General features: G+C 37.9%; 2 protein-coding genes across 2 annotated transcripts in view; both read left to right on the plus strand.

Moving 5' to 3' along the window:
- Positions 1 to 9,229, plus strand: part of LOC129361044 (bromodomain adjacent to zinc finger domain protein 2B) — a 30,041-nt gene extending 20,812 nt beyond the window's left edge. The window contains exons 21-37 of the mRNA XM_055031665.1: positions 77 to 217; positions 521 to 775; positions 1,153 to 1,376; positions 2,368 to 2,442; positions 2,540 to 2,765; positions 2,849 to 2,911; positions 3,305 to 3,443; positions 3,519 to 4,111; positions 5,006 to 5,240; positions 5,382 to 5,537; positions 6,512 to 6,672; positions 6,763 to 6,968; positions 7,138 to 7,273; positions 7,519 to 7,656; positions 7,755 to 8,023; positions 8,161 to 8,304; positions 8,938 to 9,229. Coding sequence (XP_054887640.1) covers positions 77 to 217; positions 521 to 775; positions 1,153 to 1,376; positions 2,368 to 2,442; positions 2,540 to 2,765; positions 2,849 to 2,911; positions 3,305 to 3,443; positions 3,519 to 4,111; positions 5,006 to 5,240; positions 5,382 to 5,537; positions 6,512 to 6,672; positions 6,763 to 6,968; positions 7,138 to 7,273; positions 7,519 to 7,656; positions 7,755 to 8,023; positions 8,161 to 8,304; positions 8,938 to 9,085 — 3,309 coding nt within the window. The 3' untranslated portion in view covers positions 9,086 to 9,229. The remainder of the gene's footprint in view (positions 1 to 76; positions 218 to 520; positions 776 to 1,152; positions 1,377 to 2,367; positions 2,443 to 2,539; positions 2,766 to 2,848; positions 2,912 to 3,304; positions 3,444 to 3,518; positions 4,112 to 5,005; positions 5,241 to 5,381; positions 5,538 to 6,511; positions 6,673 to 6,762; positions 6,969 to 7,137; positions 7,274 to 7,518; positions 7,657 to 7,754; positions 8,024 to 8,160; positions 8,305 to 8,937) is intronic.
- Positions 9,230 to 9,926: 697 nt separating this feature from the next.
- Positions 9,927 to 22,568, plus strand: LOC129361047 (WD repeat, SAM and U-box domain-containing protein 1-like). Its single transcript, XM_055031669.1, has 11 exons — positions 9,927 to 10,505; positions 12,124 to 12,311; positions 12,972 to 13,058; positions 13,944 to 14,037; positions 14,722 to 14,755; positions 14,896 to 14,936; positions 15,282 to 15,391; positions 15,829 to 15,858; positions 17,646 to 17,822; positions 22,100 to 22,234; positions 22,347 to 22,568. Exons 1-11 carry the CDS (start codon positions 10,108 to 10,110, stop codon positions 22,496 to 22,498), a joined length of 1,446 nt encoding a protein of 481 aa, XP_054887644.1. The 5' UTR covers positions 9,927 to 10,107; the 3' UTR covers positions 22,499 to 22,568.
- The last annotated feature ends 784 nt before the right edge of the window (positions 22,569 to 23,352 follow it).

Genomic DNA, 23,352 nt, shown 5'->3' on the forward strand with positions numbered 1-23,352 from the left:
TATCACCCTATCAAAAAATGCAGAACAACCCTACAGTGCTTTTGTTGGGATTGCAAATCTAATTTCTTTGTTGCAGGAGAAGGAACGTCTGAGAAAAGAAAAGAAAGCAGAGAAACAATTAAACAAGAAGAAGAAACTGGAGCTCAGAAGACTGAAGCAGAAAAAAGCTAAGGAGCTAATGAAGCCAAAAGAAGACCTGTGTTTACCAGATCATAAGGTATGCAGAATGTAAGCTGTTTATAAATGCCATAATCATTGTAATGTTGTTGAAGCTACATGCTTAAAGATTTGAACCGCTCTTTGTTTATTTGACAACCAAACTACACTTAAAATGATTTAAATTGAAATGGATGTAGATCACGACAGTGCCATCAAGTGGGCACTCTTGGTATAACCAGAAACCAGATATCACTACTTACATTATTTATTTGAAAATACTTTAAGACTAATAGCAACATGCACATCATTAATTTTATTCCACAATATAAAAAGTTAAGAATAATTGTGTCTCTTTCCCCAGCCTCTTCCAGAATTACCTGGTATACCTGGACTAATTTTACCGGGAAAAACATTCTCGGACTGCCTGATGGTTTTGCAATTTATCCGTAACTTTGGGGTCGTTCTAAAACTCGGAATAAACTCCAACCAGATCACTATAAGCAACTTGCAAGATGGGTTGCTCAACATTGGGAACAGTTTCAAGAAGGTGCAGGACCTGCTGGTGAGCATGCTGTCTGCAGCTGTGTGTGATCCGGGTATACCTGCAGGCCATAAGGTGAGGGAAAGGTGCACGCAGCACTAACTGAAAATGAATGTCAAATATGCATATTTTAAATGGGGACAGATCCACACAAATGGCAAAATAGTTAGGTTACTGTTGGTCTTGTTTTGCTGGAAGACATAAGTAACTAGATTTGGTCAGGAACTTTAGAAAATGGCATCCTAAAACTTGATATGTGTTGCAATGTATTTTTATTTTCTTTTGGACAAGGATTTAATTCATATTGTGTTCTTACAGTCTTCCAGGAAACAAGTATTTTATGTCAGTTTTTTATCCTTTGTAACTTAGCATCGTAGAAGTCAAACGGTTTTGAATTTTTTGTCATTTGGAACCAGCTAGAGATTTTTAAAAAAATTGTATGACTGTTTCAGTGCAAAACCCTTTTGGGAGACCATTTGACTAATGTGGAGATCAACCGAGACAATGTGTCTGAGATTCTGAAAATCTACATGGAAGCCCATTCTGAACAGACAGCGGTGGCTGCTCTGGCCCACAGCCTTGAAACCAAGGCGTTCCAGGCTCACAGCCCATCAGATAAGGCTGCTATGCTGGCGTTCTTGGTTAACGAACTCTGCTGCAGTAAGGCTGTGATCAGGTAAGATTACCTTCTGATTTATTTTTACAATTAAATCAAATAAAGTTAAGAAATGTTTATCAGAATTGCTGCTTCACATTGAGATTTTCTGATTTGTATGTTTCTTTTCATCTATTGCTGTGGATGCCACCAATATGTATATCACTGAGTGAAGACGCCTATTTGACAATGCTCAACATGTTGACAAAATAACACTATTATTATTCTCCATTCTCCAGTGTGGTACTGATGGAGACTCTAATTTATTCTCTATATTGTGTTTTTCTTTAGTCAAAAATATTCTCCTGTCTGTATGTATTTGATCAAGAACTCCAGAAACTTGTTCATTTGTAGTAACTTTTGTGTTTTACAAAAGTCTCTGGAAACTCAACAGCCTCTTTTGAAATCTATCTATGCTCACAAATAAATTAACCACTCCAAAAATGATCTTCACATCATCTGAAAGCAGAAAAAAAAAGAAATGATTGTAGGAATTTGTTCTTTATCAGGACAGTAAAAGCAGGGGGTCTGTATGCTAACGACACTTTGGAATTATTTACAATAACAAGTTAACTTAAGATGTTAGGCTATGTCATGTCCTTGTCAGAATAAAAGCTTAATTTGTAAAACTTCTTTGTTGTACTAATATGTGTATGAAATTGTCAAATTCCGGCTGACAGGGACTTTCACCAGGTTGCATCAGGCGATGCGTCTTGCTTTAAAGTGTATTTTGCACTCTTTGACATGTTAAAATGCCTCAGATCCTTCTGTTTTATTTTTATGAGCTACATAAAGTAGGTAGAGGAGATGTGGTATAAGGGATCAGGTCTTTGAAATCTGGTGTTGATAATTTGGAATCAGACCAGGGATTCACTGCCAGAGGCTATTTTCCCTTTTATTACTATTAAAACTGCTGGGTGATCAGACCTCTATACATCCTCACATTTCATCAACTAAATATGCAAATAGCATGCAAAAAGAAGGTTGATGGTTTTGCCTGATGTTTTTACAGCCAGATTGACAAAAACATAGATTATATGACCAACCTGAGGAAGGATAAGTGGGCATTGGAGGGAAAGCTGCGCAAGTGAGTAAATAAGTTATCTGAGATGTCTTATGGATATTAATTGAATATTGTTAAAGTTGTATTGAAATCAAATTCTGCTAACTTTTTGTTTCTGTAGACTGAGGAACATCCATGTAAAGAAAACAGATAAAAGACACATTGATGGAGGAGAAGAGAACCATACCTTCAGCAGTGTCACTGTCCAGAACAAATGTAAGAGAAAAAGCAGGAGCAGCGAAGAAGAGGATGAAGAAGACAGCGAAGACCAAGGAGAGGATTATGATGGACAGGAGGAAGAAATGAGGAGAAGGAAAATGAAGAAATCAGAGACATGTGGAGAGGAGGTCAGAAATTATGTTCTCTAACTGGAAAATCATTGTTTTAAAATTTGTTTCTCTAGCTTCAGAAATATATATTTTTCTCCTAGGAAGCCGCTAGACATTCAAGAGATATTACCGAACTAGAGACAAGGATCCAGAAAACATGCAAGGTAAAAGAAGACGGTTCATGGCTGATGAATGCCTTTACAGAAAAATTAGTTATTTTGTTTCAAATATTCAATTCACAAAGAGAGACTTGTGTATGATCAAGATTATTACACATATTATAATTGGTAAAGCATTATAATTGGTAACCTTCAGCTCTTTTGCAATCTTGGCCTTTGTCTCCCAGCATCCTCTTGACATTAGTCTAAAGGCATAAAATGAAACCATAGTCATCATAATCACAACTAAGCACATAAAATACATCACTCTGAGTGTATGTGTTTATATATTACTTGAGTTTTTCTTTTTGTGTTGAATTACTATGACTAATATTCACTGGCATTGTAATTCACTGAGATGCATTTATCTAAATTTTGATTCTTTTTTTCTCTTTTAAGTTGCAAAGTGAAATTAGTCAGAAGCTGTTTGAAGCATCTCACTCACTGCGCTCGATGGTTGTTGGTGAAGACCGATACAGGAGGCGTTACTGGCTCCTCCCACATTGTGGGGGCATATTTGTTGAAGGAGTAGCGAATGGTAAATGTAAATTCAGAATTGATTATTGAATTATGTTCCATAATTCTTAGTTGGCCAAATGTTTGTCTTTCACAGAGTTGGAGGAGGTGGAGAAAGACTGGGGAAGACAGAAGGCTTCTGTCAGAGTAAAAGAGGAGCAGCAGGAAAAGATCTCACAACAGAGGACAGCAAATGTTAAACCCAAGGCAGAGTGCCAAGAGAACAATGATGACAATCTTCTCCAAAAGTCTTTTTCTAAGCTCAGCAAACTGTTTGAAGCAGCCAAAATGGATCAAAACTCAAACATTGATTCTCAGAACACCCATCCTAATCAAGTTTCTATCACAGAGCCTTATCATTCCTATTGTACCCTGGAGACAGATAAAACTTCAGCTTCATCTACGCTCAGTGGTGCCCAACTCAACAATAACAGCATGACCCACAGCCCTCAATCCATCCTGCCTGACAATCAGCTGTCTGCGGTATTGACTGAAAAAAGCAGTGAGTGGTTTAGCCTCCTGCCCCGCGCTCCTTGTGATGGCTCTTCTGTGGTCTCGAATGTCAGTTGTCCAGCTTTCGTCTCCTCCTCACAACTTGTCAGGACCAAATCCTCCTCTTCTCTCCTCCCAAATACCCCAAGGAAAAACACTAAAGCTGGGAATAATAGACTACATTCAGCTGACTCTCAGGTCAGTCTTTATTTTATTGCAGTATCAAACAATTAGGTTTCCTTTGTTGAGAGTTAGTCAGAATCCAAGTGAATGCTTTCTTGAACAGGTTAGGATAGGTCTATGCGCTATTCAAAACAGATTCATTGTATTTCTTGCACCAAATCATTCTTTGGTAATGAGATTTTAGTCTGCTCAGTTCTGCCTATTTAGAGCTCTTTTGAAAATGAGTGTTTAGGACTTCTTGTCACTTTAAATCCAAGTAAGTTGATGCTGACCACATCACCTCATTAACCCCTCTAACTCATTTACTCTGGCTCATGAAAATGGCTACAAACAAATGTGTAATTATATAACTGAACATATTTGGAAAGCAGAAGTAGAGTCTCCTGCACAACCAATAGGTAAGCAAATGGTTTCTGGATGGTGAATCAACAGCAAAACACTTGTTTTCTTTTCCAGCAGTCATTGTACAGCAAATACAATGGTAAAACCAGCTGACCAATCATGCTGGAGCTCCACTTGGGTTGCCAGATAATGGGCTTGGCTTCGCTGGGGTTGCTTGATGAGGTGCAGTGCGGATTTGTGACGTTACATTAGGAAGGTTTTGCTTGTTCTCCAAACATCAATAACTATGAACTTATTGTCAAAAAATGGCAGGGTGTTTTTTTTTTAAAGTGCTAGAGGTATTTTTGGTTTCAGTAGAGACCCAAATTGATGTGCAAAAACTTACAAAAGGTGAATTTTTAAATAATATTTAATTTTAAAAAAAAAATTATTTTAAAACTTAAATACTACTTATTTTTGTTGTATAGAATGAGAAGTGGAACAAACTTTTGTACTGTGCAGTTTATCTTCTCATAAAGTAAAGTCTTGCATTCATCTGACCAGTCTGACATTGTATGACATGTTCAGCTCAGCAACAAGTTCCAGCCTGCCCCCCCTCCTTCCTCTATAACCTCTTTGCTGGATCTAACCTCCCAGGGAGCAGAGGGTAATCGAGACAAAGACCTCTGTCTGGCAGATTGCAATTCTGTCGACAAGAGTGAGACCACAGAGCCTCCGAATAACAAGTCTGCTTGTGCGTCATTCTCTCCTTTGGAGATAGCCAAGGCTCAGGATTACATTTGTCCTCAGCCAGTTCCTGAAGGTAAGAGGGGAACCTCTCTGGTATATGGAAAGTTAAATATTGTGGACTAAAAAGCCATCAGGATATACATCGTGATAATGTGATATTTGTCAGCCCAAAAATCTTGGAAGAATCGTTAAATCTACATGCATGTTTTGGCAGAGATGCTGAGAGGCTGGTGGAGAATTTCAGATGTGGAGAACCTGCAGAGTCTGGTCAATTCTCTCCACAATCGGGGTATCAGAGAGAGGGTGCTGCAGAAACAGATCCAAAAAAATATGCAGCACATGAGCCAGATCTATGCCAACCGAACAAATGGTAATTTAAACTTCAACAAATAATATATGAACAAGCTGAAATGTTGCATTTTAGATGCACAAATTACATTTCCTTGAAAAAGTATTCATATCACTTATCAAAATGCATTTATTAAACAAGTCAGGGCACCACCTGGTTATCAGGAATCATTAGCCATATACATTCACTGTATCAGTTTATGAAAGAGTGAATTCAGTGCTACTTGACAATAGCTCCCATATGCCAGAACAATCAGAGAGAACTTCTTTGTAGAGGGAAAGTGGATGTGTGCTTGTGTTTCTTGTGTTTCACTTGTGTGTGCACGTGAAACACGAGATGGACGAAGGGTGTCGTCTCTACGTGGAATATTGGCACCAAATTATCACAATGGGACAAATGGCTAAGCTTTAGAACCCAGAAGAAGAAAACCTCTCAGTAGTTTCAAAAGACATGAAACTGGGGCAGATGTTCATTGAACAGTGACTACAAACATACACCTAGAGCTGAAATGTAAAGATTTATCAAACTTTATCTTGTGTTGGAATGGCCCACTCAAAGTCCAAGCATAAATCCAGGTGATTATCTGGGAAGACTCATTTATTTTAACGGATTCCTTTCATCTAATTTGACTCCACTTGAAACATTTTTTACCAAAAAAAAAAAAACGAGTACAGTTTTCATTTTCTAGCCATGGAAACCTGCTAGATGCATAACCCAAAAAACTTGCTGTACGTCTCTAAAGAAATACCTCAGAGAAGCTAAATACAAATACACCTCATTTTCTGTCTCTTCCTTTGTAGTTAAATAGTATAAAACTAATAATTTTGTTTTTGCTTCACAATTGCACGCTGTACCATGTTTATTTGTTGGATAAAATCCCATTAAAATATACTGGGATTTGTGGCTGTAATGTAAAGACATTCAATGGATATGAATACTTTTACAAGGCTTTGCAAGTTGATTGTAGATCCTAAAATATTTTACTATGTCTGTAGCAGCAGAATTTGATACAAAAGACCCAGAAAAGCAGAAGATAAGCAGGGAGATTTTTGAAGGCTGGTGTGTTGAACAACGAGCCGTAGAGGTGGACAGCAAACTGCTGCTGCAGGTAGAAGCTCTGGAGAAAAATGTAATATCTGCCAATTTACACATTCAGGTATGTATTTGTCTGATTCATAAATTCCAAAATAAAATAAGATTCCTACAGCACCATAATGGTTATAATGCACAAATGTATCTACTTTAGGGTTGGATGCCCAATGAACCCAAGTACAACAGTGACGATCTGGTCTATTTTGAACACAAGCCCTTCTCTCCAGTTTCTTTGGAAAGCAAAAAACAGGGAGAAACTCAACAGGAGAAACTTCCAGGCTTTTTGATGCGACGCTCCAACAATCTTCTTGACGTAGCAGTCAACAGGCTTGCAGAGCTGGAGAGGAACATTGAGCCAAGGTAGACCTCAAACTGCACACCTGTGATCTGACAGCACAGTGTGATAATCATGTTTGTATTTGAGGTAAAGTGAGTCTGTGGATGGTGCTTTGTAACTAAAAACTGTATGGGGTACTGTTTATTTTTAAAATAAATTATCCAATGAGTCTTATATATTGTCTCTTTACAGCAACAAAGAAGAGGTTGCTCCTGGGATGAGACAGTGGCATAAAGCCCTCGGTAAAATCTGCAGTTCAGCTCAGCTGTCTCTTTGCATTCAGCATCTACAGAAATCTGTTGTTTGGAAACAAGACGTCATGAAAGTGGTTGGTTTTTCCTGATATCTCTCTGATTATGTTAAAAAAAAAATTATTGCAACACTTTGACTAAAGAGCATGTGTTTTGTAAACAGTCATTGTCAAGTCATTTGTTCTGGGCTACCTGAAAATAAGCTGTTTAATATATCAATGTATTGCCATCTGAAATGCCATGAAAAAAGCATTTTAATTATCATTTGAAACTTTTCCAAATGATTATGTATATAATTGTCTTTATATTTTTGTTTTACCAGCAGTGCCAGCTCTGTCAAAAAGGAGACAATGATGAACTTCTCTTACTTTGTGATGGCTGTGACAAAGGCTGTCACACTTACTGCCATAATCCAAAGATAACCATGGTACCTGCTGAAGCATGGTTTTGTTCTTCTTGTGTGAGTGAATGATTCCTTTTGACAATTTGTTCTTAATTTTCAATGGACAGATGGTACATTTTTAGATCCTCTAAAATCTTCTGTGTTCCGCCATTCAGGAAAGTGGTCAAATTCCTCCCAGTGGGAAACAACAAAGCCAAACAGCTGGGGGAAAGCATAAAAGCAGTGAGGTAAAACAAAACTGTAAGCCATCTGTGAAGGGAGAGCTTGTCAGTGAGGAGGTTGCCAGCAGCAACGACATGCCAAAAAGAGGTTCCAAGGAGTTCAAAAAGAGGAAAGGAGAAGACAGCTCTGAGTCCAGGTTTGACAGCCTTGTCTCCTGTGCAAAAAGGGCCAAAACACCAAACAGTGAGCTGGCTGTGTGTCGGTATGTTAATGCACATTCAGAACATGCAGCATTTGTCTTTTTGTATAAAACAACCATATTATTGTTGTTTTATACAACAATATTAGAAAAAGTGACACTTAATAGAAAACGGATGATCACCTGTTTCTTCCCTTCAGAGTGCTGTTGGCTGAGCTGGAGGCCCATCAGGATGCGTGGCCCTTTCTGAGCCCAGTTAAGCTCAAGTCTGTCCCTGGATACAGAAAAGTCATCAAGAAACCAATGGACTTCTTTACTATTAAGGAAAAACTCATCAATAACATGTAAGTATTAATATCATTGTGCCAAATTGGTCATGTTTTTTTTTTTTTTTTACTTATTTCAAAAGTATACTGTCCCTTATACTTTTCCATATTATGTCACATCACAATACCAATTTTCATTGAGTTGGTCCATCATATAAAACCCTAGGTCTTATGTGATATGAAGTTTAAATTAGTGCAAAACTAAAAGGAAAATGTTTCCAATACTTTGTTTTTTTTTTACAAATAGTCTAAACAATTGACTAAACAATTCTAGTGTATTCTTATGCGCTGATCTAAGTTCGTGCATTGCTATATATTTAGTATTGGTATATTCCTTCTAACTTGATGCTGTTCAATAATGTTCTCAAACAAACTTATGAGGCCTAAAAACAATATTTATGTTCTGATTCAAAACTGAATTGAATCATTTTTTGGGTTACAAGTATAAAGCCAGTTGAAAAAAATGTTTTAAACCACTTCAAAATTATGCCCCATTTAAAGCTCATGTATCAAAAAAAATCATTAAAATACATTTAACTTTTCAAAATTTAAATAAACTTCAAAGGGTAGGAATAATTGTTTTCAAGGCTTTGTGAATAACTACATATAAAGGTTTGGTGTGTACATTAAACTGTTATTTTATGTTTACAGGTATTTAAATCAGGAGAACTTCATTATTGATGTGAACCTGGTTTTTGATAACTGTCAAAAATTTAATGAAGACGACTCTGAAATTGGACGAGCCGGCCACAGAATGAAGAGATTTTTTGACAAACGATGGGCCGAGTTACTGCATTGAAAAAAACAAACAAACAAAAAAAACCACCACAGTTGACGCAGCAATATTATTCTTTATAATTAAAGCTCTGACTTTCATTTTTGACCAGATCGTACACCTTTTGTAAACACTGATGTGTAGAGTCAATAAAGGTAACAGAAATGACTTGTGGAATGTCTGGTTGTGTTGAATCCTGCTTTCTTTAATATAATACACTTCATCCTGAACCCCGTGTTGTCAGAAATCTAATTTATCAAGGGAATATGTTTTTTTTTTTAAAGATTATATTCAAGTTCTTGTCATTGGGTATTGGATTTCACAAATATATCTATATATACAATATTTTGAAAATGTGATATGCAATGTACATGAACTATTTGACTCTGGCCCACAGAACTACATCTATTCACTTTAACCTATCACTGACAGGTAGGTGAAAGTGAATAGATCCCCCCCACAAAAAAAATTGGCCACAACAAAACGCATGAAATTAGCTTAGGAGGAGCAGCGGAACAGACTGGAATAACCCAATTCATTATCATTTATAAGGATATATGGCAAATTCACTGAAAATGTATACATTAGTCAATTCAAATTACGCAGCTGATTAGTTGTGGGGCTTTTTTGTTTAGTGTTTTGTATTTGGTGGAAACACACCATAGTACTGTATCTTTAAGTAGTTTTAAACTGCGAACTACTAAAGCTGTCTATTTTTCACTCCTCTGTTTAAACAGCAACTTGGGAAATTAAAGGGGGAAATCTTGGTATAACTCCCGGTTTCTGCTTATATTCAACCATAAACATTGTGTAACGCAATAACTAAGCGTCACAAGACTGATAACAAGCAAGATAAATTTTATTGGTGTGCTGTAGGCGGAAGCAGAGAAAAACTTCATAACGAGCAAGGGCCTCATTTCACTTTCTGGACATTTGTCAGTTTTCAAACAGCAGGCAGAAAGTAGAAGAGCTTCTTCCTGCATGTACATTAGGACCATTTGCGTCACCCTGACACTGATTCACGGCCAGAATCAACAGGTGGCAACATGGTCTCTTTAATTCACACAATTCGAGATCATACAGACGAGATCAGCTGCTGTGCCTTCTCTCCGTCTGCTCTGGTGACCGGATCAGCGGATAAAACTCTGCGGGTGTACAGCACGGCGGACTTTAAGGAGTTGCCCTTCTCTCCTCTGACGGGTCACGGCTACGGGGTTCACCGCTGCTGCTTCAGCTCCTGCGGCAGCTACTTGCTAAGCTGCTCCACGGACGGCTCCATCATAGTTTGGAGTTCGGAGACAGGAGAGCGACTCTCGGCGGTGGAGCACCCGGGCCGCAGCCCGCTCCGAGTCTGCGCGTTGGCGCCGGACTCCTGCCTCCTGCTGGCGGGTGCCTGTGATGGCACCGTGGCCCTCTGGGACTTCCCTTCCAAGACACTACGCAGGTATCTTGGGACCTTACTCGTTTCTGACACCATACCGTGCTTGTCTGAAAGTACTCTTAAATGATATGGATTTGTCCACTGCTGGAAATGCGCTGTCATTTTTTTTGTACTTTCCTTAAAAAATAAACAATATCTTTACCTCCCTACTGTTGCCCTACTTGCTAGATTTGTAAGAGAAAACAAAACCAACAGAAAGAAAAACTACCGATTGCTTTTGTTTGTTTGTTTGTTCCTTATATATATATATATATATATATATATATATATATATATATATATATATATATATATATATATATATATATATATATAGATATAGATATATGACTCCAAAGGTCAGCAAGAGGTCATCCAGATTTAATTTAGTTTAATTATGGATAATAATCAAATGTTTCATTGAAGTCGGCAGACCCAAAAACGAGCCTGAACCTCAATAATGTAAATATAATGAAATAACATTTGACTGAGAAATATAGAATTTAATTTTATCTTAGTATTTTTATTTGTCTTACAAAAAGTCTAATGAAATCATTTTGTTAAGGAACACAGTTGGAGAGTGGGTTGATTGTAAAATTAATTTAAAAAAAGTACTTTTAAATCACACCAAGATTACATGTGTTGAGCTTTACACATCTACTCTTCATAGATGTAGTTCTGGGATGATTTTTAATGCTACAATTGAAACTTGTCAAAAGTTGATCTGAAATAGCAAAACAAATCATTTCCATTATTTGGATATTGCCAATCGACACATGATCTGTGTAAAATTATGTTGTTTTGTGTTGAATATTATTGTAACTGGTAACAATCCTCCTTCCCAGCCTAATGATCATGCTTGTTATTATACAAGTATTAAAAAGACATCAGCATGTTTAAATTTACACCATAAAATTAAGATTTTAATATATTCCTGACTAAATGGGATGCCAGCAGATAAAAACTCCTGAAAAAACTAATTGCTTTCAGTCCAACACTGTAAGTGACCCTCATCTGAAAACCTTCTGGAATCACCCCTGATGGTGGTAGAGTGCCTGTTCTGTGTTGGAGTTGTAATAAAAAAAAAAAAAATCTTACTGACACCTTTAACAGATTCAAAGTGAGACTCAAGGTTAGCTCTCAGCTCTGAAAACCACAGTTTGACAGACGAACTGAATCAAAAAGCCCTCATACTTGTCGCTTTTGGCAACATCTCTCAGCCTTCTGCAGCAGATGGAGTCGTCGTACAGCTGTCACAACTTTTTCCTCAGCAGCTTGTTTCCCCTCCCCTCCCATCAGTGACAAACTTTAAAGCAGAAAATAATCCTAAAAGTGTGTTGGAAAACAATGCACTCATTAATCTGATCATTTTTAGGACACAGAGGACAATGGGAGTATGCACATCAGAAAAGTGGTCTCGTTTTTTTTGAGCTAATAAAATTTAGTACAAAAACACATGTATTCAATTCAGGTCAACTTGAATGCAAACAGCATATACTTCAAGAAAAATTAGTGCTTCCTTCTTGTCAGAAGGCTCTCGAATTTAACCTTTCATCTCAACAGAACTGTGAAAGGTCAAACATTTTCACAAAAAGTCTTCTTTATCTTTTAAACAAACTGCTCTAATAATTTTCTCCCACAGATGTGCTGCAGCAAGTGAAGCCAGCATTGTGGCCTGCAGTTTCTCTCCCTGCTCTCAGGTTTTTGTGACCGGCTGTACCCATGGAGACCTCAAACTCTGGGATGATCACATCAGCCTTCTGCTTGCTCAGAAAGACGCCCATGATTTGGGCGTCACCTGCTGCAGCTTCGCACCTCACTTCAAAATTGGTGAGTTAAGTAAACCCGAAATAGTTTTAAAAACATGTTGCAAAAAGTGTATATGCCTGTACATTATGGAAGACAGAGATATGAAAATTACTTAGATATTCATTGCAGCAGTAATTATAGCCACAGTTTTAACAACATGGGTTGAAAAACCATCTTTTTGATGTTGAAGTTATTAATGTAAAAGTGTGGGGTCACCTGAATGTTGTGAGTGAGAGATGTATTCATAATCTAAAGAGTTTGAGGAACTTGGCTGAGGTAGACTGGGCATATTTTGTTGAGTCAATATGTGGGGTTTAATAGTCTTACAAAAGAGTACTGCCAAACTGAATAAAAAATATCCTTCAACAAAACACACCTTTTAAAGGTGTCTACACTTTTACATCACAAATGAACCTCATGTGTTTTACAGCTCAAGTCATGTTCCACTTATTTACCGACTCCTCTGACAAATTGATAGGGAGTGTTCTCAGTTTCTTTTAAAAATTCAACGTTGTTTTTAGTTCACTAATCAAATGTCTCTTTTCAAAACACAACTTTTTTAAAAGATACTGCTGGCTAGTGGTTTCTATACTAACATGCTGTCATAACATATTTGTCTTATTCTGTTGCTGGTTTGATCAAGCATGAATGCTGAGTTTTTTTTCCCCTCTTACTCTGCAGAAGACTCCTGCGTGGAGCTTCGACTGGCCTCCTGTGGACAGGACAGTCTTCTGAAAGTATGGATTGTTTCTCAGCGTGAGGGAGCAGGTAGGCTGACCCCTTGAGCCCTGCATGCTTCCTCAGCCAAACACTCCTTGAATCTATTGTCCAAGACACACAGAGAGAGAGAGAGAGAGAGAGAGAGAGAAGAACACCCTGCTGACTGGGACAACCATGATATCTCTCTCTGCTGAGAGAGATATACAATCATTTTATGGGGTTTAAATCAGAGATGGACTCATTAATAATGTATTACTACTTCCTCCTGAAACACAGCAGGGCTGGGGGATTCTCTGTTATCCGTGTGTGTCCATATGTAAATGACCTGGAAGGTCACCAGGTGCAAACAGACACATTTTGTTGTTCAAGCTCCAGCAGAGGAAGCAGATGTCACACGTCCTTCACGGGTTATATAACCAGGTTACAAGGTGCATTTTTGTTATGTGCTTGGGCTAGTTCCTTTGACGCGTTGCTGTGGTAACGGTCATTCTCTGTAGGATTGGTTGACCTTGCATGGCAACCCAAGTCCATGGTTTTTTATATATATATATATATATATATATATATATATATATATATATATATATATATATATATATATATATATATATAGTAATCTGTTTTCTGCAGGAAAACAGATTAATTCAGGGATGCCAAAAATCCCCTGAAGATTGTTTTTCCATTAGTTATAAGCCATTTTAAAATTTGAGTTGAAATGTGTTCAATTTATTCCCCAAATAGTAATTTTTTTAAATCTCTGGACAGCTGGCAGCAGGTGGCAGAGCTGCAGCACAGAGGAGAGGTAGCAGAGAACTTTTTTATTTATGTACAGGTGGAAAAAAAGTGTCAGGTCAACAGTTTAGGATGTAAGGCAATTCTAATTCCCTCTCAGCCTTTTTTTTTCTCTGTGTGTGTGTTCATGTTGACCTGCAGTGTGGACCATGATTCTTCTTCACATTCTCACTGGTCAAACGGCTCCAGTTCTATCCTGTGCTTTCTCTGCTGATGGAGAGCTGGTGGTCTCTGGGTGAGAACCTCATTATACCAACGTAAAGCCTGTCGTGCTAACATTCTAACTATAAGAGACATGGACGAAATTGTTGGTTCCCCTCTATTGATGACCAAAAAGCCCTCAATGATCATTTAAATAACTTGAAAGTAAAGTAATAAAGAACAAAAACTGTTTTTTTAAAAGGTAACTAATGACACTGGCTTAGACTAAATTGATGGTATTTCTTGAAAAAAAGTTTTTACATAAGTCTTTAATTTACAAGCTAACACCAGAGCTGCAGGATGTGTCAGTTTCTGATAGCATTGCTGTTCATCAAGGCAATTTATTACTCATACATAATTGCATTACTATTTATTAGCTTCTGAATACATTGTTGACCACCTTTGCTTCTGTGAAGGATTTTTATGTTTTTGTTTTGTTTGTTTTTTTTGTGAGTAACCAACAGATGCTACTGCTGAGTGTAGACCTTCCTGTTCTCTCAGTCAGCCACAGGAGGAATGTACTTTATTATAAAGCTGCTGTTGGCTCCTTCTGTTGCTCTTGGCTCAAAGTCAAAAACACTGAAGATTAATCTGTTTCTTATTCTTGTCTTCCTCAGTTTTTATAAACTCATACATGACTACATGATTAATCTGTGGTGTAAATGCATACATATGGATTCTGAACACAAGGTGACCTTATTTACTGTAATTATTACAGATCGGTGGATAAAAGTGTAACGATATACGATGCCGTAAGTAATATTCACAAAGTGTCTTTTTTTTATATTCCTTGTCACAGTGATACAAACATGACTTCTGAATCAAACATGTCTCGTCCATGTAAATAAGAACTCAAAACATTCCAGTTGAACAGTTTGCACTTTGTTCACAGAACCTGGGAACCCTGCTCCACATTTTGAAGCAACATGACAGGTAAATTACCCAGCCTCCTGCTGCGATGCAATCTCTGCAGGTCTCAGCCAAGCAGCAAAATACGGAGCCCTGGCGTTTCAGATCAAAATGTGCGATTTTTGCTTGATTAGTTTCTCCCAGAAGCGCTGGGTGCAGTGATGCAACAGAATATTTCTGCTTTCTGCACAGTCATTGATGTGGCACTGCAGGTAAGAACCATCAGAGTGCTTTGAAGTGTTTGAAAGGATTTAGGGATCTTTTTTTGTATGGCTGAAGGAAACAGATTTTTGAGGCTGATCTCTTCCTGTGCCACTTTCCGGTTGTCACAAACACCCTTCACTTTCCTGTTATCTCGCCTTCCTATAGATATGTGACAGCGGTCGCTCTGTCTCCTGCCTTTGGCCTGATGGCAACCGGCTCAATGGACAGATCAGTAAAAGTGTGGAAGATTGGAGCAGATGGATATGAAGAAATTGGTAAATACTGTTGCAGCTGAGTTTAGCACTTTTTAATGTCTTGAATAAACCTATATTTTAAAATTTGATGGAAAACCCCCCCCACAGAAATCACTGCATAGGTAAACTCCATAGTTCCTGTTTGCCTATAAGAGGAATAATGATGTTTATATTATGATGTTGCAGCTGGATAGACTATCACTGATCCTCATGGAGGGAGGAATGTGACTATAAGCCGGAACAAGAAGTTTCTGCTTATAGTGAAAGAAAATATGAATTCGATAGACATCTGAACATCTCCTCCATCTGCTAAAACAAATTTCCTCTGCTCTAAAACCTGTCTTTTAATTCTCTCCTTTAAAACTTGTCTTTTTGGACAGCTGCAGCTTTTCGCTTCAATCTTGTTTCTCTCTGTCTTTTCACACAATAAACTTATTTCCTTTCATGTTTTTCTGCAGCGGCTGAATCACAGCAGGTGCCATGTCAAGGTAAATAACCGTCACTCTGGTTTTCTGTCTGAGTCTGAGGCGATATCTGGATTTATTTGAATGCTTTTTTACATTTTGTATAAATCGCTCACGCAGCGGTGTCTCGCACAAGCATTAAAACGTCATTTGTTGACCCCCTGAAAAATATCTTCTTTTGGTGTGTCTGAGTAGAAAATAAATCTGTGGCTAGTATTCTTTTTGAACACAAATTCCATTTGTTGTTCAGATCTTGCTACAGCTCATATAGTCCGACTTATTTATTTATTTCAGCCACAGCCAAGATTTCTGAGGTAAACACAGCAAACAATGTGCAACACGTTTGAAATGCTGAACAGGTGCTTGCTTCATAAATCACCAGCGCTGTATAATCTCTTATCCTGAGCTGCACAGTGGCGTTGTTGACTTGCAGCAAGAAGGTTCTGGGTTTGAATCCTGGCTTAGGGTCTCTGCATGTTCTCTCCGTGCATGCATAGTTTCTGTACAGGGATTCTGGTTTCCTCCCACAGTGAAAAAACATAACTATCATCAACCATCTGAAAAGTGTGGCATATCTCATAAGGTGTATTGACAAGATTTTCACATCTATTCGGAGAGACAGTCTCTAAAATGTTCAGATTTCTTAAGCCTTTCCACAGATTCTCCATTAGATTTAGATCTGTAACTTTAACTTGTTCTGGTTGTGAGCTCTCTGCTCATCATCAACTCTGATCAGTTTTCTTGTATGATCTGAAGAAAATTATCCTGCAACATTCTGCTGCTGATATTCAGAGTTGTTGGGTTTCACCACACGCACTGCGCAGGCCAGACAAATGTGTTTTGGTTTTGCCTAATCAGAGCGTCGATACAGTTTGCAAACTCTGAAGAAGGCCTTTCTATTTCAGATAACTCTCATCTTGCTACTCTTCCATGAAAGCCCTATTACTGCAACGTATGTAATAGGGCTCTTGGTTCCTTCTCTTTCAATAGTGCTGTCCTTACCAAGGCTGTATGCTTGGGTGAATGACCAGACAAAATGCAGTCCATTTTTCATAAAAAAAACATTTTATTATAAAGTAATACATATATATTTAATGAGATGTCCTATTTGTTTTAATATTATAGGTTTAAGTAGGTACATTCATAGATTTTTTTTATTTGTTTTCTTTTGAAAGTGGAACAAAAAGACTAAGCTCTAAAGGATGCAGCCTGGAACTGCTCTGACTCCAATGAATCTTCCCTGATTTTGGCTTAGTGTTCCAATGAGTCAGCCTCCTAGACTGGGAGACTCCAGATGATGCACTGCATCAACCAGGACTACACCAAAAAAGGCCTGTTGTTTTCCTCATGGCTTCACAAACCTACAAAGTTAGCATTTCTCCACACAAATCTGTACTTTTGCATAAACTGCATCACTGTAAGAGCTTCTTAACAAAAAAATGAAACTACTCTAAGTATTCTAGCTGTCCTTTACTACACTGTTCTATATATGCCTCATACAACAAAAGTTTGAAGATTACAGATCTCTTGGGTTTCTGTGCCTTCACTCAATAAAAAAACTTACATGAGATAAAATGTTAAAATTACAGTAGAAGGACTTGATTTAAAACTATTTTACAACTGTGTTTGTGGATCTTTATGGGTGGGTGCAGATGAAAGTAATTATCGCTCCTATATCGGATCATAGGGAGTGTGTCCTTTCTGTTGAGATTGGGAGGAAACTGTTTGTTTGCAGGAGATTGGGCTGTAATAGCTCAGCACTTCCTCCTAGCCTGATGTGTTTTTTTTGTTTGTTTTTTTTTTTTTTGCAGGAAGGAATCTGCCAGGTCACTCCAGGTTGCTGCTTTCTGATTGGACAGAGGAGGATGTGCAAAGCTGGCTGCGTGAAGAAGGACTGGAGGAGCTTGTCATGATTTTTAAAGCCAACAATATTGACGGGTCAGAGGTGAACCACATGAGCAAGGAGACTGTGGCTGAGCTGGGAATAGGTGAGGACAGAGAATAGTTGATAGGATTAGCAAGCACCTTACAGTTTCTCATAACAGTTATTATCTCTATTGGCTGTCATGCCACTTTAGACATTGTTCTCCAAAAATTATTCAATCTGTAGAGACAAAATTCCCAGAATTGGAAGCTTTCTTCGGCAGAGCTTGATGCGAGTTGAGCTAAAATGTCCAAGTCGACATTATTAAGCCATGTTTCCATTCTGCTGTCAACATCAGCTGAGGCAATTACAGCGTTTTATACATTACCCAATTTATTACAATAGCACAGACACAGCGTCTGCACAGCTAGACAAGAGTCTTGTGTCATTGTCGAGATTTAGAAACTTATTCTTGCATAGAGTTTGGATAATGCAATTTTGTCATATTGTTTCTTATTGTCAGAGTTTGCAACAGCTCAGAAACTTGATGTTGCATTCAAAACTTATTTAGTGGTGTTGATCCAGCGACACTGCCTGCTATCAATCTGTTCTGCATGTCCTTCAAAACAGTAGACAGGAAGTTAGTGGAGAGCAAACTCTCTCCAGATCAAAAACATTTCTCCTGCTCCCATTGTGCTGTTATTAAATTAAAGTCAAATGATCAAGAACAAAATGCTACGTTTCCTAATTGGTTCATTTAAGGTTAGCTATGCACCTACCTCTGCAAAATGGCCAATAAATTCTGTAGCTTGAAAATTTATCTCAAACAATTTGCATTTCTGCTTCATGCATCTAAAACCCTGTGAGGTATTTCTTAAGATGAAGCATTGAGGATTAGTCACCTCATCTAATTTTATGGGGTTGGTGTTAAAGGTAAAAGGAGAACCAAACTCTCATTTCAACTTTCAAATCTTAAACTTTATATCACACATCAGTGTTGAGACATAGAACTTCTGTCTCCAGTCTAAACACAAAAAAACATCTGATTCTAATGACAAAATTCACTGCATTGCAATCCTGACTGGACTCAGACTGAAACCCAGTTTGTTTGCTTTAATTGTAAAGCAGCAAACAGCAAACCAGATTCGCGTGCTGTTCAGTGATTCAAAGCATGCCCCATACCATCACTACATGTTTAGTATGGAGGACACCTCTCATCATTACCGCAGAAGAAATGGACAGATTGGCACATTTTTTGTCATGCTGTGCGACCTACATCCCCACAGTACAACACACAATTTTCTATGCATGCAAATAGTGTGTGCATTTGCATAGGCATACACTCACCCTCTCTCTTTCTTGTGCAGACACACTCAGCAAGTGAGATTTCAGTCAACTTGATGAAATATTCATTTCCCACCCCCACTCCATCATATTATTAATCTAAATGTAAAGTGGACGGTATAGTACTTGTGATGAAAGATGCTGGAGTGTATAGAAATCCTAAACGAACTATTACTTTGAAGTGCAACTTTTCTAACATTGTTTATTAGCTCAGTAATAACTGGAGGGGTTCGAGGAGTTCAACCTGATTGAATGCTGTCATTTTTCCAGCATGATCCAGGCTGACTGTACTGCTGTCTTCTGTTGCTTGTTTTTTTTTTTTTTTTTTCTCGACACATTAGCATCTGAGCTTCCTTATAATCATAAGCTGGATCAGCACGTGATGGGTCAACTGGTTCATAGCAACACAGATGCATGATTTTTATTTGATTTTTATTTTTTTATAGTACTTCAGTCTTTTTTCCTCATCCGTATTGATTCCCTGCTTTATGAAGAGTAAAGGTGCTATTCAGTGCAGGATTAGTTTCTGTCTTATAGAAGTTGATGGGAATGATGTTTTCAGGCTGGAGGCTGAGTAATTTCTCCTCGAGCCGAGGTAAAATGCCTACGAGTTTAGCCTTGGTACATCATTGCTTTCACTACAGCATGTTGGAGGGCAATACACAGTCAGGAGCATCAGGTGAGATTGAATAGTATCTGTTCAAATAACATAATTTTTTCCAACAGAACAAAATGTGCCCCAAAAAAAAGGTATTTCAAATGCTTTCTTTATAGACAGTTTTCAAGAAATGGGAACTAGTAAATTTTTCTGTACTCAGAAGATAAATTCAAATCTGAGACCTTGGAAAAGAATGTTTACAGAATATGGTGCACAGCTGCTCTTTATGATCCTCTCTTTGTTCTCCAACAGACCGATGAGGCTTTCGCAAAATGGCTGGATTTATACTGAGATTAAATAACATAAAACAGTTTGTTAGTTAAAATGACCTAAAGTATGAAATGATGCACAGGTGTGAATGCTTCTGCAAGTAAGACATGAACAAATGTTTTCTTTATCTTTGTGTACAATTCAGCTCCAAACCTCTTTGCAGAGATCATCAAACTATGCCTAACAGATTGCATGAGCAAGTCCTGAGCACTGATGGTGAAAATACATTATAGTCTGCATATCTGAAAAGGTTGCAGAGTTTCAGAAGTTAAGTTCAGGCCATAGCTTTTGCTGTTGCCATTGGCATATTCACAAATTGAGAGAAAATATTTTTATTTGCTAAACAGGAGCAGATCATAAGCTGTGATAAAGAGGATGGATGATGCAGCTCCTGCAGCAATGTGATGAATCGAAACATGCACTTGTGTCCCCAGTTGGGTGTTTGTAGTTTTTTCTGTCTCCATGTTTCACAAAGTTAACTTTTTACCTCAAAGAAATGGAGCATAGAAGTCTGAGTATCTGAAATCAATGTGCTTAAAATTTTACAAGGTTAGGAGAAGAACAAAAAATAAAATAAATACCTTAGTATCTATCCACCAAGCAATCTAAACATCTTCATGTCAGTCTTAATTGAGTTTTTTATGGTCCATAGCATAAATTAATGGAAAATGAAAGCAGAAATAGGTTTTTGACATTTTCAGACATGTGGATCAGGGGCTACAAATTATACAGAGTAACAAGTGGCAGACACGATGGCAGTTTATTTGCACTAAAAATAATAGATGTGGTTCAGATGGAGGGGATCAAATGGCACATGGGAAGGAAGTGGCATCTTTCACATCTCTTCATCTACAAGTAACAGGATGACCTGCTTAAGAGACTTGCGTTTTCAAAAACCTCTAAAACAATCAACAGCAGTGTTTGGTGTCATTTGTATTTTAGAAGTTTTAGTATTTGTTTAATGAAGATTATACCAATGAGTCGGGCCAAACATTTTGAGTTTCCTTTCAGAAACGTCTCATGATAATTGGCTGGAATTTTAGGCCAGTGCTTCAGACAGAACTGGTGGAAGTGGATCAGGCGTGTGGATCGCCTTTTTTACGCAATCTTTCAGTTCAACCCACAACGTTTCTATGAGACTGAGACTGTGAACAGGGTTTTTGTGATTGTCATTCCAAAACTTAACAAATTTGTCAGTGTGCTTCAGATCATTCTCTATTTGGAAGACCCATATGTTCTCTAGCTTTAACTTCCTAGCTGATGTCTTGAAATGTTGCTTTAATATTTCCAAATTATGTTCGTTCCTCAAATTGACAACTATCTTGTAAAGTGCAGCGATCCTTTGTGCATCAAAACTCCACCCCTGTATTTTTGGGTGGAGATGGTTGTTCTCAGGTTTCCTCCATTTTTCTTCACATGTTATTTTGATCAGTTTGGAAGATCACTTCAATTTAATTTTCATCAGACCACAGGATATGCCTTTGTAAAATAAGATTGTTGTCGCTTTGCCTAGCCTTTAAAATTAAACTAGAGACATGCATTAGTATCATGCAGGGAAAATGGGTTAAAATATGTTGAATCATTCAGTGCCCTTATTGTAATAGAATTGTCAAGACTTTAAAAGTCATGCTAGAAAATGTCACTGCAGCTGCTGTTACTGCCTGAATGAGACATGCTTCTCTGTGGCACAGCCATTACCCACAGACACGCAACTAATCATGTGCAGCCATAAAGGTCGGCCCTCCCTTTTAGCTGTTCGAGAAATTTGCTGCAAATGACAAATTCAGAAGCTGCTGTCAGTAGGCGGAGACATGCAGCTGCGTGCAGAGAAATCTTTCCTCCTTTGGACCTGCTGGATATTTACTCTCGGGTAGAATAAGAGGAGATGTTGAGTTGCTGGAGCTGAGGAGCAAAATGTCTGGCTCTTTGTGCGGCGTCTTCTGTGACACAGCACAAATTTATTTCTGATTTTTGTTAAGTCAGTTTTTTTCAGTCTGCTGTGATTTTAGTTACTTAGCTCAACAGAAAGTAATAAGAGATTAAACTGAGCTCATGTTAAAAAATAAAAATTCAAAAATGTTCATTTTCAAATTCACACTGACTGAAACTATCTGGCTGTGGTTTTGCAGAGTCTGTAGGTCTTCGTGGACGTCTCCTGAGGAAAATTGAGGCCCTGAAGGCAGAGCAGAGCGGCTCAGAAGCTCCGGATGAGTTTCTGTGTCCAATCACCAGAGAGCTGATGAAGGATCCAGTCATAGCTGCAGGTTTGTTCACATTAAAAGCAGAAAACCGTTGTCCCCTATTATGTGCTTCATCAGGCACTGTAACTCAGCTCTGCTGTAGTTCTCAAACATAAACTGGGTGTGTGTTCCTCAGATGGGTACTCCTACGAACGAGAATCTATCGAGAGCTGGATCCGAGGCAAGAACAAAACGAGCCCAATGACCAACCTGCCCCTGCAGACGACTCTGCTGACCCCCAACAGATCCCTGAAGATGGCAATAACCCGCTGGAAGTCCAGTGACTAAACCAGCAGCTCATTTTAAATTTTCTAAAATGCCACAGGTACTTAAACTTTTGTAATTGCCAGAAAGGTAATATGTGTTCTCATCACTGAGTCAATTTGCTGAGTTTCACTTCAGAAACTGATATAGAAAATTACCTAATTTATTTCAAATATATTAAACAGTCAGCTTGTGTTTGTGTTTTATTGTAGAGCTTTCAATGTCACAATGAAGAATATGATTTTAATGATAATTTATTGAATTCAGCACATTGAATGTTTATTATAACTTTGATCAAAATGAGAAAATAGTTTATTTCTGGAATTTAATTCCAAGAGTGAATGTGTTAATTTTGTCTACAATGGCTTATAGCAAATAAAAACTACAAAATGAAGAAAATCAGAATACTTCAGAACACCAATAACAAAATATTTTTTTAATGGGTTCATTACTTGGTTGGAGTTTCTGTTGCATGAATTACTGCATCAATGTTGAACGGCATGAAGACAATCAGCTTGTCTAGATGCTAGAGTGTCAAGAAAAACAAGTTGTTTTAACAGTGACCATAATTTCTGACATGTGAAAATAGTACTTTGGACCACTGAGCAGCAGTGCTGTCTCTTTTTCTCACTCTAAAAAGTAGTTCCAGGTTTAGCAGTGGCTTTTTGCAACAAATTGACACTTGCGCTCCGTCTCTGCACTTCTTCTATTGCTCCTTGCTTCAAAGGAGCTTTTCTGCTTAATGTTCTTCTCTTGCATGTCTTTTTTTTTGCACTTAACTTTCCATCCACATGTTTAGATACAGCACTCTGCAAAAAGCCATCTTTGTTAGCCTTTTATATGAATGTCTGCTAGACAAACATCACATCAGAAATAAT

The sequence above is a fragment of the Poeciliopsis prolifica genome, unplaced genomic scaffold, assembly GCF_027474105.1.
Source record: "Poeciliopsis prolifica strain line A6 unplaced genomic scaffold, Auburn_PproV2 SCAFFOLD007, whole genome shotgun sequence".
Lineage (NCBI taxonomy): Eukaryota > Metazoa > Chordata > Actinopteri > Cyprinodontiformes > Poeciliidae > Poeciliopsis > Poeciliopsis prolifica.

What these genes read in the sequence shown, in the direction of transcription:
- LOC129361047 (XM_055031669.1), top strand. Translation starts at nt 10,108, where the DNA reads ATGGTCTCTTTAATTCACACAATTCGAGATCATACAGACGAGATCAGC. An exon ending in GGAGAGCTGGTGGTCTCTGG is followed by an intron (nt 14,038 to 14,721) that starts GTGAGAACCTCA and finishes TAATTATTACAG; the next exon opens with ATCGGTGGATAAAAGTGTAA. An exon ending in ACAGCAGGTGCCATGTCAAG is followed by an intron (nt 15,859 to 17,645) that starts GTAAATAACCGT and finishes TTTTTTTTGCAG; the next exon opens with GAAGGAATCTGCCAGGTCAC.